At 41.7% G+C, this 15,504-nt stretch overlaps 1 protein-coding gene across 1 annotated transcript in view; it reads left to right on the top strand.

Moving 5' to 3' along the window:
• The window catches only part of DEPTOR (DEP domain containing MTOR interacting protein), a 75,337-nt gene that overhangs the window by 39,468 nt on the left and 20,365 nt on the right, over window positions 1-15,504 (top strand). The window contains exons 6-9 of the mRNA XM_021546564.3: window positions 7,029-7,214; window positions 7,847-7,981; window positions 11,090-11,160; window positions 11,792-11,896. Coding sequence (XP_021402239.1) covers window positions 7,029-7,214; window positions 7,847-7,981; window positions 11,090-11,160; window positions 11,792-11,896 — 497 coding nt within the window. The remainder of the gene's footprint in view (window positions 1-7,028; window positions 7,215-7,846; window positions 7,982-11,089; window positions 11,161-11,791; window positions 11,897-15,504) is intronic.

Raw genomic sequence — 15,504 nt, 5'->3', positions numbered from 1 at the left:
CTGGAACAGCTCTCTAGATTTTGTATTGCAGGGCCAGAATCTGCCTCGCAGATTTATACAAGGGGATCAGTGGAAACAAGAGCAGTTCAAACTTAGATCCATTGTCTGTTCAAAATTTGGATTCCTTGTAATCCAAATAAGAAAAAAAATACAATTTAGTGCAGCTGTACTGCCGAGAGTTTAACGTGATGGTTGAATACATGCACAGGTGGGCTTATATACGGTCTGTGTAGCATATAAACATTCATAAAAGGTGGAAATGCAAGTGTTGTGTTTATGCAGTGTGGGGAATCCAAGACCCAAGATCCAGGCCCCTGTGCTCACTGAACATCTGTAGTCTCATTCCCTGGATTTGTGGGGGATCCAAGCAGGTGGAATTCATCAATGTGTAAAAGGAAACTAATCTGAATAGGTGCCATGATTAAAATGCATTTGCAGTGCCAGATTAGCAGAAAAACAGGAAGGCTTTGAGAGGAGTGGGGAAAGCATTGTCCAGTGCTGAATAAAGTGCCAGTTCCTCTCCTCCAGCCACACGTGTGTGTGCAGGGCAGAGTGCAGAGGGGCAGCACAGCGGGCACACGGTGGGCACGGTGGCAGAGGTGGCACTGGGGCTGGGGCTGGGGGCTGGGGGCTGGGGGCTGGCTGAACCCTGCGCAGCCGCTCTGCAGCTCTCAGCAGCCCTCGGTGTTTGCCAAGCCCACGGACTCACCACTGCTTTGTGAGAGCCAAAGTGGACACACACTTCCACTGTTTGTCTGGCAAGGGACCAAAACTGTGCTAGCCAAAGGCCTGAGGCACAGAGGAGGCTGGCTCAGCAAGCTGTGTGCTATCCATAGAGAGAGGCATTTTTTTAAGGAACTCATATTTTATGTGGTGATTTGTTTCCTTCCCTTTTAAACACTGGTTCTGCTTTGGAGAGGGGAGGGAGCAAGCAAAATGACACGGAATGGGAGCCAGACTCTTCCCTGAGCACACTTTGGGTGCAGGTGGCAGCAGCTCCAGCTGTGCTCTTCTTCAGATAGCCCCTCAGCCCCTGCCAGCCCCTGCAGCCTGTCACTGTGTGTCACATCATCCTGCATTTGTTCTTGGCATGATGTTGCTTTTTTGGGGTAATATCCTGCCACTCTAGAGGTCAAAACTGATATGGTCATCTGTGACTGGCTCTATGAAGGCACAGACTATTGCAGCCAGTAATAGTGAAGGTCTAGAAAGATTTGCAACTTCAAACGGCATTTGACATCATTTTAATAGAGGAAACTACCTCATTAAAAAGATAAAGTGTACTTGTGAATATACTGGGGCTGCTGCCTTGTGCAAAGACTTGGAAATATGTTGTGCGCTGCTGGAAAGAGTTCAGCACTGCTTTTGTCTTTAAGTGGAGAAAGATATTACATATCTACACTGAAAAATCCATACACTCTGCCCGTGTTTTATAGCCTCTTCCTCTTAACCCTAGCACAGGCACACTCTCACACAAACAAGCACACACTTCAGTGTGTCCTCTGCTCTCTTGAGAAAAGTTTCTCATCTGGCTCCTCGTACCTTTGATCTCCTTCCCACCGCTCCCTGAGCATGGAACAGCCGTTCCCTGGCTGCAGCCACGAGCTTGCTTGGTGGCAGTGCTGTTTCTGGGGACGTGCAGAGCAGCTGGAGTGCCTCACTGGATGTGTCCTACTGGGGACTGCAGCTTTCAGCTGGGAGAAAGCATTAATCACCACGGTAAAGATGTACACAGATTATCAGCACTAAAAATCATGGGGAATTGAAGTGGTGGGAGGGATTTGGGGGAAAAGCCAGTTATGAAAATGGCCTGATTTTTCAGGCATGAGTCATACCATTTATTAAAATAGGCTTTTGTACTTTCTGAAGCTTTCTCAGTCCTATGTAATCAGTGTAAAGCTAATATTTCTATCTCTGCTGTGCATCAGCCTCCATGAAAAAGTGGAAAAGAAAAGGTTGTGAGCTCCATGCAGATCATGGGATTTTATGTCAGAATCAGAAGCTGAAAGAAGATTTGCATGGATGTTGCTATTTATATTTTATGTATGTGAACAGAACAGGAACTAGAAGCACCAAAGCTGCAACATTAAGTGCTCCCAAACAGAGAAAATCCAAAATTAATATTCTGATTTTTCTCATCTGAACAGTAATGTAAATGGTGAATGACCAGCTAAAATCCTTGCCAATGAAATTTGCAAACTCTAGGGATAGATGAGACAGTAAACAAATAATTGAACTCTATTAATTAAATGGTCATTACCTCAAAAAAGATAGATTTTTTTGTATACCTAATGGTATAACTACAAGGCAGTGCATCTAGAAAATGGAACAATGCTGTGCAGGGCACAAATTATTCCCATTTTATACTATTTGTGCAGTACAATGTAGCAGTAATGGTGGGCCTGGGATGTACAAAAAGAACAACACCCAGTAAGAAAAGGGGAGTAAGGCTGTAACTGGGGGCATGCAGTTCTGAGAAGTGCATGCAGTTCTGAGAAGTGGATTTTTACAAAAGATAAAGATTTCTGAAGAGGACTCCAGGAGGGCTAAAAAAAGGTCAGAATTTAGGGTGTAGGATTTATTCAGTTGATAAAAGATACGTTTGAGAGTTGGCTTCATCTCTTCACAAATTTCTTTGCAGATTTTTTACTAGATTGTATGTAACTTTCTAATGAAGGTGTGATAAAATCCAGGGATTACCAGCTAAAGTTAAGCAAATTCTGCTTTGAATTTAATCTTTATTTTCTGTCAGGGCAAGGGACTGAAGGCTTGAATAGTTTGTAAAAGGAAGACTAAAGTGGTCAATAAATGCTTTAAAGTATGAGTAAACTAAATTTTTCGTAAGATTAAAAGTTAATTTTTAAATTCTGTTTCTGGGAGAAATTTTGTGGCCTGTGTATGTGGGAGATTAGACTGGTGGGCTATGACTCTACCTCCAAAGTTTGACATTTGACATATATTAGCACTGTTGCCTTTCCTTCCAGGACAGTAAATGCTCTTGTATACTTTGATGGGTTTGGAGGTTTCCAGTTGTCATATTTTTACTTTACTCTCTTTGGTTCATTTCTTTCTGTTGCATAAGGTGCACATTGTAACCTGAACATGTTGCCACCTGAACAGTTGTGAATTAAATTGGAGCAAGAAACATGAAGTCACCCCACCTTGCTTTTTACATCACCCTCATAATGTACAAATGCAGGTCCTGGTACTCTTCAGCCATGGCTTGACTGTTAAAGACAAACTGAAATGGGAGCCACTTCACTTTTCCATGCTGCACTATGGAGGGCAGTGAACTGATTCAGAAGTAGTAATGTTAATCCCTTTCTAGAACAGCAACTTGCATGAGAGGTACCTGGAGCAAGAGCTTTGTCAGCTGCCACGAATTTATCTGCTACTGCCTCTGAGTCAACACCCAGAGGTAGCAACCTCTAAATTACCTTTAAAGAAACTGCTCCTGGGCAAGTCTGTGCAACCCTCTCAGCACTGTGCCATTGGTTTGGAAAAGCTTTTCACTCCCACTTTTCTCTGCTGCTTGCAGCAAAGTGTGGGCTGCTAAAGCAGTTGGGCTGAGCACCATGACTGCACCTGTAGCCCTCACCCAGCAGCTGCCAGTGCAACAAACCCAGCCTTCTGTGTGTGCTCTGCATCCAGCATTCCCAGAACTGTGATTTACCAAGGACATGTGTCGCTTCTCCTGGCTCTTGCTTAAAGTCAGCCACTGCACCCGAGGAGTGCTTTCAGAGGCAGCCCCACATCTGCCTCCCCTTCCTCAACTTCTTCTGATCTGTGGCGTGGAAATTCCTTTTTCCACACCGTTCCAGATACACTCATCCTTAGGCAGAGTCACAGCCTGGACATTTAATCACAAATCATTAATAACTCAGATGATATAACAAAAAAAAAAAACAACAAAAAAAAACAAACAACAAAAAACAACAAAGCCCCATGAAGCACAGTAAATAGTTTTGGTGAGAGACTTTATTTGCTAATGTGTGTACAAGGAGAGAGTCTTAGCTATATTGCTCCTATTTCTATTTCTAGTTTATTTTTAAATATGTAAAAAATTACATGATGTTACAAGCACATGATATGTGAACTGTCCTTAGAAATGAGGAGGTAAAAATATGAAAGTCAAGGAGCATGCCAAATTCTATGCTGATGCTACATGTCCTAATAATTTTGGCTACAAATCCTTTGTTGTGTAAATCATATACAAATATTCTCCAACACACAGCCATTGGACTTAGCTTTTCTACTTGCACTCATCTATTGTATAAAAATTTACCCTTCTGTAGACTGAAATAATTACAGCAGAGATTAATGACTTAAGTGGAAGACCTTAGCCTTGCTTGTTTAAGTATATAAATATGACAATGTTTATTTGAAACAATTTTAATTCAAAACATTAAAATATGTTCAGCATCATGTTCATCTATGTTTAGAGTATCTAGTTTCATGGTCAGTAATTCTTGAATTTTGGAGTGCCTGACAATGTCTGCAGCATGAGTGTGTGTTTATCTCTGATTATCATAATTTCTGAGTACTGTCAGAGCACTTCAGTTAATGACACAAACAAAAGAATAATTTTTGTTAAAATCAGTGGCGTCATAATATTTAACTTGACTCAGAAACCCTACTGATATTTCTTACATTGTGAATGGTTGGCCACAGCAGTTCTATTTCCAAGGAAGCATTTGTGGAGCTCTCTTTCATTTAAGATTATGAATTGCAATAGTGCTGAATAAGTAAAGCTTGCCTTTTTAAGATTGAGTTTGAGATGGTCTCATAATTTTTTCTGTCTTTAAATTCAGTTATTCTAATAATGTGGTAAGATATTGATAGATATTGCTACTTTTACGTATTATGTCAGTGATCTTAAAATGAAACTGGTAGCTGCAAACACCTACGTACTAACTCTGCTTCTGATAGCAAATCCTTTGGGGGATGTAGGCAGGTTGCCAAATCTCTCCTCTACTTCCATTCTTCAAAAATAGTGCTTGTTAGTAAGTGTTGTTTAATAGTATTGCATATGATGTGTATCCAAAATGGGGAGCACAGCAGCAGTGTGTGCCTGCAATAATTAATGTGTCAGAACACAGTAACAAGGTACTTGTGATGCTAAATTTGACTTAACTAAGCCATTTTTCATCCCTGAGGTCCCAAGAGATTCAGTATCGAAAGGAAGCAGACAAAAGCTAAGTGGCACTGGCTCTTCAAAGATCTTTGAGAGAGCCAGGCAATCTAAGGGATGCCTTGGAACCTGTGCCATGCGACTCTGGGGCAGATGGTCTGTGTGGCAGCTTGGGCACCAGCATGAGTAGTTCAGAAAGTTTCTGTGTGCTGATTATTTCTTGTGTCCCCAAGATAGAAGTCCATTTGTACAGACAGTGGTCTGTGTGACAGTGACCCAGGCAGGCAAGGAATATGCTTCTTCACAAGATGGTCTGACTTCATAAGGCACTTTCTGCATCCACATAGAAGACGGTGCCCTCAGGATCATATCTAGGACTGGCATCTTCCTTATTGTCTGGGTGACTTGACATCCCTGGAGGTGACTGGACCGACTTTTTCCTCTTTGTGGTTATTTCTTCAGATCACAAACATCACATGACTTACTGGCAGTTTATGTATAAATACAGCCTATTTTGCAAGGTTGTGATGTGTGGTGTAGTTCTATAGTTCTATTAAGAGTAACCTGAGACACAGGGAGTGTTCAAAAGGGATGATAGCCAGAAAGACTGTGTTAGGGATGAGAATGAAAGGAAATCAGCCAGCAGGGCTCCAGGCTCTGGTTCTTGTGTAGCACCTTGGATTCTGCTGGTTTTCGGACCCCGTGTATTGGGCAGAGCAAAGAGCAAGGCAAAAGTTCTGTGTCTGCAGTAGGAGGCCAAGTGACTGAGACATGTAATTATAGACTTGACTGACCTCAGTGCATACCTGTGTTGTTTTTTACACTTTACACATAAATATCTATAGCCCACCAGTTCTTATAATTCAGTTTTGCAAGAAATACAATTTATAAACTAGGAAAATCCAGAAGCTAGATTCTTCGGTGAAAAGGTCAACTATGAGAAATTATTTCTGCAGAATGTTATCACAGAAGCTGGGTAAAAATGGAGAAAAATGCTGCCAAACACCTACTGCAGCTATTTTACATGCAGAGTACTCCAGAGAGATTTCCTGAAGTCAGGACCTACAGGAGTCAAAGCACTTTCAAGACCTGGCACAGAGCTCCATCCAACTACTGCATTTTTCATCACAGCATTGGTGGCAGTGAAGACGTAGATGTTATAGTGATGTAGCACTCTGGGGGTAGGCTTGGTGCTCCTGCTCTGACACCAGCAGCCTGAGGTTTGCTCTCAGTGTCCATATACAGGTTGCAATTAAGATTTTTCTTCATTATGTAAGGAATGATTTTTGGCCAGGTGCCCGTTCCCAAACCTTGTGTATCCGTGCAAAGCGGGGAAGTGGCCTGCAGGAAATGTCTGGAACACAGTGTCTGTGGTGAACAAGACAGAGGAAATACACAGGTCTTGATTCTTTGCTGCTCTATAGTTCTGGACAAGGTATCTGGAGAGAGCTCCAGGGGCTGCCCTAGACTGATGAATGTACACAAAACTTGACATAAGGAGCTAAGTTTGCTCTGTGGGGCCAGCAGCAGCAAGGCTTACAGAGGAATCGTGCACAGAGATGGGCCATTATGCAACCTGTCAGAGGGATAAAGTACTTCTATTTCCACTGGGCAATAAAAAGTGCCTATCATTAATCAAAGTAATGTAAAAGATTCTTCTCAGCATTTGCCACGACAATTCCTAGTTTGCTATTGCTGCTATAAAGGGTGTCTATTGAAGCCGCCTGTGTGAAGCTGGCCACCTTCCTCCTCTTTCTGAGGCTGCACAGGGGAAGAGGAGAGCTCTGAGCATTGCAACCTTACCGCAAGGTCTGTAGCATGCAAGTGGCACATGGGTCTGCTTGGATTTCTTTCTATGCCTACCAGGCATAGACTTTGTATCCATTTCTTTTCCTAGTGTCCAACAAGCACCATTTTATGGACAGCAACTTGCTCTACCAGTGCAGAATGAATTTCCGCCGGCGGCGGCGATTAATGGAGCTCCTCACTGAGAAATCTCGCTTGATGCCAGAAAGCCATGACAGCCCGTTCTGCCTGCGCAAGCAGAACCATGACAACAGGAAACACACCAGTTTTCTCTCAGGTGACTCATTAATTACACTGCTGTTTGTAGAGTGGCTCCATGGAGTATTAAAAGATTGGTTTTGGACAAAGGGTTTCAGTGTTAGAAAAAAATGCAGGGTTGAGTATTATATGTCCCTGTTCATAGGGATTGTCCATTCACTCATTTTACCAAACCTACAGCTCCCTGGGGAATATCTGTATTAACGGCATTTCAGATGCTGATCAAAATTTGGGATCCACATTCAAACTGAATTGGTTAAAGCCCCCAAACTCAAAGTAATTTGTCATACATTCTATGGAGACTTTTCAAGAAAATTAAAAGTGAGGGGAAGGGGTCCTGCAGCATTTGTGAACAGTAATATCTAGTAAGAACTGAAAGAAGGGAAAGAAAAACTGGAAAAATGTAGTTCCCTATATTGGAATGCCTCTTAGAAGACACTGCAATGGGAGCAGTTCAGCCATACTGCTAGTTACAGCATTACTCTCATACAGTGACTCTTCTAACAATGTAGGCCATACTAATCCATTTCCAGTGTTGTCAGTGAAAGCATAGCTTGTTGCTGGGTTGTTTTTTTTTAAAAAATAAATAGGGAAATGGCTTAATAACTGGTACCTGATCCCTCTCTCTCTTTGCTTTCTCTCTGCTTGCAGTGAGTCCCACCAAGGAGATAAAGATCGTGTCGGCCGTGCGGAGGAGCAGCATGAGCAGCTGTGGCAGCAGCGGGTACTTCAGCAGTAGCCCCACGCTCAGCAGCAGTCCCCCTGTGCTCTGCAACCCCAAATCTGGTGAGCACCAGCATGGCTTACAGTGCACAGCAGCCAGGGCACAGACATCTCTGTGGGGAGAAGGTGACATGAAGAATGCCTATCATCACGCCTAAGCCTCTGTTTCCAAGAATACATTAAAAATTCACAGTTTTTGTAGGCCAGAGGGAACTATTATCATCTTCTAGCCTGAAGTCCTGTTGAACACAAGCCAGACGTCTGCCTTCAGTAATCTCTGCGTCAAGTCCATAATTGTGGTTTGAACTGCAGTTTATCTCTTAGGACTACATGCAGTCAGAGGCCTAGATTTGCCTCTTTGCTGCCAAGCTCTGAACCAATTCAAATCTCCTCTTAGAGACATTCCTTTGGTGCAAGTCAGAGAAGAGTTTAACTATCCAGTGACTGCTTGAGCTGCTATGGAGTAACACCCCTCAGAAAACAGCAGGCTCTTAAAAAAACTGAGGCAGCATTGTTTCAGCCTATCAGAAACCATTTGAACATTTTAATTTGTTTTAAGTTTTACACTGCTCTGTTTCAGAAGGTAGAAGTAGTATTGAAGCTTATTTTCCTTTTGAAAGGATTTCCTATCCCACGCCGGAAGGTTAAACACACCCATTCTTCCACAGTTCACTTAAATTGTTTCTTACTGTACATCTGGGAAGGGAAAAGCAGACCAAGATAGATATTGTTTCAGTCTCTCTGTTTCCCTCAGAAATAGCTCTGAATATCAAACAGGGCCCCTGCTGCCCTTTTTGTTTCTTATTATTTCAAATTCACCAAGTCCCTGCCACTGGTGTGGGGAGTACTGTAAAACAGGGTAAGATTTCAGTGGATATGTGTAATCTTTGCTTTCAGAAGCATGCTGGCATTTGAAGTGATTACAGGAGAGTACCTCAAGCACTAGGTGAATGCTGTTCCAAACATTGACCATTTACTCTGGAGATGAGTGAACTAAAGTGTGTTTCATTCCTGCTGTGCAGAGTGGCCATCAGAAAGGGAAGGATATTTCCCCTCTCTCTCCTTTTAGCACATTTCCTTCCCTCTGCTTCATCTCTGTTGGGAATTCAGTATGCAGCTCTGAACTAAAATAATTAGAAGGACACAGTAGGGTTATTTGCTCAGAAGCCACAACCCCCTCCAGCAGACCTGCTGCCCAGCAGAGGAAATGCTGTCAGTTCTAGTGGCCATTGCAGCCTTGGGGTGTGTTACTCTTGGGTGTTCAGCACCATCTTCCAGTTCGCTCACCCCTTCATGCAAGGGGCTTGCCCCTAGATAAAGGGTGCTACAGGATCATGTTTTAGCAGAGCATCTCTCAGGTATACTTTGCAGAAATGCTCTGGTAGCTTTGGTATGGGGAGTTCTTTGTTCCCAGTACATTAATTACATCCTGGAAATTTTTCTGGAACAGATAAAACAGCATTCATGTGCTATCCATAAATGTGGGCGCTATCTAAAGTATGCCAACTATTCCGTTCATTTATGGTTCTGATTTTATATGAAGTGTCAGTCCATGAGTAGTGAGAACAAGTTTATTTTAATGCAGCTGATTACACAATACTGGAATAAAAAGAATAGGCTGATGTTGTTCTTGCATAAATTTTTTAGAAGAAACATTCCCTTAGGACTAGTTTTCAAACTGTGAATAGCTTTAACAGAATCATATTTGAAAGAAGACAGCAGTGGGCTTATAAACAGGCTGACTTTTCAGAATTATACGATTACTGGCAATGTAGGGTTATTTCTCCCAGAACACAAGTACAGATCCACACATCAGCTTGCATAGGTTAACATAAGGCTGTCAGATGGAAATGTTATGAGGAATTCTTAATCCTCTACTCACTATAAGGAGACTTTATTCACAAGTAGCTTCCTGCTATCCAGACCCAGAGCGTGTTGCTGAACTACGTGCTGATAAACACAAGGCAGAGGTGTATTTGTTGTCACACAAGCTCTCTTACAGGCAATCACTTAAAAAATACCCAGGTCATGACTTGACCAACCATGTAGAAAAACGATCATCAAACAAAAAAAATTCTAGAGGTATGATGAAGAGAGGCACATAAGAGAGCTCTGCGTGGATGATTTACCAGATTCTGACTTGTCAAATGAGCACAGTCGTTCAGTTTTTTTCACATTGACCAGACATGCTCTGCAAAGATTAACACTGGCTAAATGACAGTTCATCAAAATGCATGGGAAGGTTAAAAAAAAAAAAAAAAAAGGTATTGGTTTGTCTGCTAGAATTCTCCCTGCTCCCATGAATGTCATTAAGAAACTCAAGAACATCTTCAAATACCATCTGTGAGAAATATTGTCTCCCACTTGTGACTGAAAAGACAGACACCATCAAAATTATTTATCACTAAAAGAAAAACAGCCATATTATTAAGGGTGAAGCAGGCAAATGGGGTGAACAGCATATATCTTTATGTTGTCCTTTGAAGCATTTATGGACAGATAAAAAGTGATACACAGGATGGTATTGATTTGATCTGGCAGAACTTAAAATTTAATTTGTTTGGAGGAAAATTATGCCATTACATGGGAAGGCAATGGGGACCTGCAGAAACTTCCTGGTTTTGCCTTTCATTTAAAATCCCAGACAACTGTAGGTTACCTTGTCTGTCCCTGGATAAGATGGGAGTTGTAGGTCTGTGCCTACAGTTGCAGAAGTCTCTTGAGATAATTCCTCACCCAGGCAAGATTTTCTTGCTGTTCAGTTCTGTGATTCAAACCCAACTCAGATGAAATAGCAGAGAGCACCCAGCAAGTACATAGTGAACTGTGAAGGAAAGATGCTCTGTGCCAGGATGGTTGGTCACTTGTTTCAACACTGGACAAAGGAAAAGCCACTTTTGCATTTTGTAATAGTGTTTAGGGGATTTTGGTTGCAGACAACAAAGTCTGTTGGCTAAATGCTCCAGTTTTCCAAAGATCTCAGCATTTATACTCAGTGTTATTCTGCTGGCTTTTCCTTGGTTCTCTTACTGCTTTCAAGCAAGTCTGCAAGAATTGAAAGCATGTATGGGAAATGAGGCTAAAAAGATGTATCCCAACACTGTATCTTATTTATTAGAAGAAACTCCTAAGGATTGTTTTTATTGAATATTCATTTCTGTACCTCCACAGTATTAAAGAGACCTGTGACTGCTGATGAGCTCTTGATGCCTGGAGCCCCATATGTTAGAAAAACTTTTACGGTATGTCTCCAGTATTTTTCTTTATTTTCTTCATGTTATATGCATATGGGCAATCCAACGGACATTTTTTGATGGGATAATTAGAGCTCATTTGTATTTGCTGAGGTTTATACTGCAAACTCCCAAACTCCATTATCAGTACTTCCACAAATTACAAGTCTCATTCAGCACTTGTTTATTCTGTCTTTATTGCCAGTGTGATACTTAAAGGGGGTGTAAAATTACATAAAGCCAATAACATTTGTGTTATACAAACTCATCTGGACTTAGTTCTCCTGCTCTGCAGGAGCGGATTACCTACCCAAATCAAAGTTTTCTTAGCAGAGACTTTCTACATAATGAGACAGAAAATTTGACTAACATACATTTTTAGAGCCCTTATTTAAAAATGTTCTTGAACCTAGTCATTGGAAGCATTGCTTTTACAGCCTCCTAGTTCAACAAAGAAACTTCATTAAAAGTGAGAGGAACCATTTGGATAGAGCCTTTCCCATGAGTGACATAGCAGCCTGTACTCTACTATGTGTTGGAAGTACAGAGATGTTGAAATGACATCTCGGACCATTTAGCAGTTGCCCCCTTGAATTTCACGGAGCTGTTTGAAAGAGGTCATGTCCTTTCCCCTTTGCAGATCGTTGGCGATGCCGTGGGCTGGGGCTTTGTGGTGCGGGGCAGCAAACCCTGCCACATCCAGGCTGTGGACCCCAGCGGGCCAGCGGCCGCGGCTGGCATGAAGGTGGGTTCTCAAAATGGGATGATTTCCCAGGGAAATTTTTGCTGCTCGGTGAAGGTCTTGGGTTGCCTGCATTTGGGGAGGGAGACGTGCTTTTTTTTTCCAGTGTGCCTTTGTCTCAGTTTCAGGCATTTGTGCACAGTGAGTTTTGTTGTCTTTAAACCCCCTCCTGTTTCTTTTCTTCTGTTCCTGAGATTCTTGAAGTCTCTTTTTCACATGAGACTCAATTATTCTTTCCAGGTTGTTCTTTTGACCTTTTCCCTTTTTGAGGTGGATTTTCATTCATGTGGTTGGCTGGTTTTGGTAGTGGCAGAGTTCTTATTTTTTGATGGATTTTGCAATTTTGCATTTTTTTTTCAACTCTGCACAATTTTGGCTTCCCTCTTTACAATTTATGTGACTGCTGGTATACACCTTCTGGATTTTGCCTTTATAGGAACAGGCAAAGTCAGACATAACTAGTGAGAGTGAAGCTAGCATAGCCCACTGTTCAGTGTAAAGCAGTTAAGATTCAAGACAGTTTGGAAAGAACAACAGATAATACTTTCATAAAGAGCTGAAATAGCTTCATAAATGATTTAAGAATCAATAAATACAAGTTCCACTTTTATCTTTTGCACTGCAATGCAGAGCCCATTGACTTACCTGTGGGCTTGGATCACATCCTGCATATATCTGTGAATTAATCTCTGCCTTGTACAAAGAGAAAAATAAAGGCAAAGTATTATGTTAATACAGATAAAAGCAAGAAAATTGAGTTAGCTGCTCTGCTACACCTGCTCCAATGGCCAGAAAGATTAAACTACCAATTTATGCCATGCTTTATTGTATAGCAGCAACACAGATTAAGGTTTCAGGTGTATTCCACATGTACCCCAGTTTCCATTAATTTTATCCAGCCTTCTAATTCATGTCTCTTTTCCATCACACTCATCCCAGTTGTCTGTGACCTGTCTATTCACACCCACCAAGCTGGAGGCCACAGCTCCAGGGATGCACATCCTGCCTGCTGCACGGTGCCAGACCTGCCATGGGACCCTCCTCAGCAAGTGCAGGACAGGGGTTTCTGCTTTCTGGATGCTGATTCTTTTTTAAATGGAACTTTCAAGCACATGCTGTCTTTGAAACTTTTTTTAGTATAGGTAGGCAAAACCCCTGGGACAGGGAATGGCAGCTGCAGAGCTTGTTGATGCATGCAGCACCCAGACACATCCTGCTGGCAAAGAAGCCTAAGTTCCGAGGAAGTTTCTAAATATAATATACATTTACAATTTTTATATGACAAGTATAATTTTCAAATAATGACCCTGCCTAAAATGTAAAGGGCCTAAGTTTAAAAATAATTTATTAATTCATGTGCATATTCTAAATCCTGAACTTGGGAGCTTAGTATTTTACAGCAGTTTTATTCTCTGAATATAGAAGCTAGCAATACAGTGGAGCGATTCTGAAACCTGACTTGTAAAAACAACACTCTGATGTCATATGTGTCACCCCATGGGGTTACAGAGGTCTACCTGAACCATTCAAGATTGAGGAATGCAAAATAGTTCACTGTCCTGAAAGGAACAACCAGTGTTGTAAAACTGGGATATATTGCCTTGATTTTACACAAGGACAGATCTGATTATTTTCAAAGCTGTTATCTTTATATGAAAGTGCTTTTCAGAACAGAATTGACATAAAAATTTATAGCTGTCTATGAGATGAACCCCTCTTTAGACACAAAATTTGTTGCCCCATTTTTGGAAATGCTGATTACCTTTAGCCTAGTAAGAGATGGTGTTTTTCTTTGAAAATAAGGGCTTTTGTTAGAAGTTCCCATGGCAATACGTATGTAAATCATAGTGCAGTATTTGAAATTTAAAAAAAATCTATGTCACTTAATCCATCTGTTTACAGAACTCCTCAATCTGTCAAATTTAAAGAAATCAAATGACAGGCTTTAGATGACAGCTCCTTGAAATTAAATATTCCCCTGTGTGGAAGCTGCAGGAAAGGCACTTTGAAAACAGGCTGTTGGGCATGGTAACTTCTGGTGGGCTGGTGCAAGAGGCTTTTGTCTGCAAAAAGAGTGCTACAGCAAAGAAGCGCTAACAAGGAAAGTTGGCTATGATGAAAAGGCCAAGAATTTGAAGAAGGGCCAAGCCTTGGCGTTGCAGTTTGTCGAAAAGTTCTTGGCAGTAGCAGCAGGGATTTTCCTCCTAAGGAGATGCATCCACTGTAATTGTTTCTAGAATGTCTTTATTTGTAAAGCTTGTGGTTTTGCACTTGCCTGCTTTGGAGAGCACTGTTTTTCTGTCTTTGCATTATTCTGTACATACTGTAGAGAGGGGACTGCTGCCTACAATGTCATTGTAGGACCTTGGTTTGTGCATTTAAAGTTCTACCATGTATCACAGAAAGAAGTAAACATTGCAGGCTCAACCTTACCTGCTGGACTTAGTGGGGACTTGCTTACAGTTTGAGCTTGTCTGGGCTCTTGGCCTGCTCCAGAGTGCTGTGAGTTGGGAGTCTGTGTAGAAAACTCGGGACAGAGCTCTGACCACCCACAGTGGCTGTGCCTGGGCACGGCGTGAGCGGATGGGACACATGGGCTCTGTCACATGTGCACCTCAGTGTGGCAGATGTGTGACATCCTCTTCTGGGGGAATTTTCAGACTATTTCTGACAAAATCCCTACTAGCATGATCTGCTGAAGAGGCTGATGATCTGCTGAGAGGCTACAAGCTTTAGGATTTAATCCCTCTTCTGGGGCTGGTAAATAGGATTACCACTCACAGTCTGAAATTTCAGGTGTGAAGCTGAGAAAATAATTCAATAAATATCTAGTCAATTATATTTATTAAAGTATTTTTGGACCTGGTTTGCTGAAGTGTGTTTGCCTGTGACAGTGTTATGAGGAGAGTGGTTGCTGCAAGTGCATTAATAAGTGGGAGCTGGAGGCAACGCGAGGCTATGAAAGGAGTCAGTGTTGTGATGCGTTCTTCTCAGTTATTTGCAGCTCTGTTTAGCTGTCTGCTGTTGTCAGCATAGCAGACTGGAACAGCAGGATTTTGAAGTTCCCAGGTTGCTTTAAAATTCATTACTGATTGGCTGAAAAATCTGGTTCTCTGCAGATGATACTGCTAAATATTGCCAGCTGTTGTCAGTAAAACTCTTTTTCTCTTTTTTTAGTGATTTATTCTGTAAGTTCATTTCTGCTTTTAAGGTGCAAGTATTTTTTGAAAAGTTACAACTTGACTTCAAACTAGTGACTCAAATTATGCATCACATAACAATGTGATTTAGTGTGATATAACTGCAACAGAGTGTGATGGAACAAGCAGACCTAGCTAAGTATGAGGCTTGTGAGAGAGATAAATTAATCACTCATTTTGCTGATCATCTGTTCATCCCACTGGCTGGAGAAATCAATGCCCTACTCAAACTGTTAGAAGAAAGCTATCTGATTCCTTAAAGTGACTTTTAGCAAATTAGTATTTATAGCTGTGACACCTAAGGTCCTCAAATCATACAAGTTGCCAGTGACTGTTTAAGCTTTTCAAGCCTAGATCGTGATTTCAGCAGCAAGGAGTCAGCAGCAGGGAGTTTGAAGGACCACGTGCTGT

The sequence above is a fragment of the Lonchura striata genome, chromosome 1 (assembly GCF_046129695.1).
Source record: "Lonchura striata isolate bLonStr1 chromosome 1, bLonStr1.mat, whole genome shotgun sequence".
NCBI lineage: Eukaryota > Metazoa > Chordata > Aves > Passeriformes > Estrildidae > Lonchura > Lonchura striata.
Note: the sequence above shows the minus strand (reverse complement) of the source record. Positions and strands in the feature narration are given on the sequence as shown.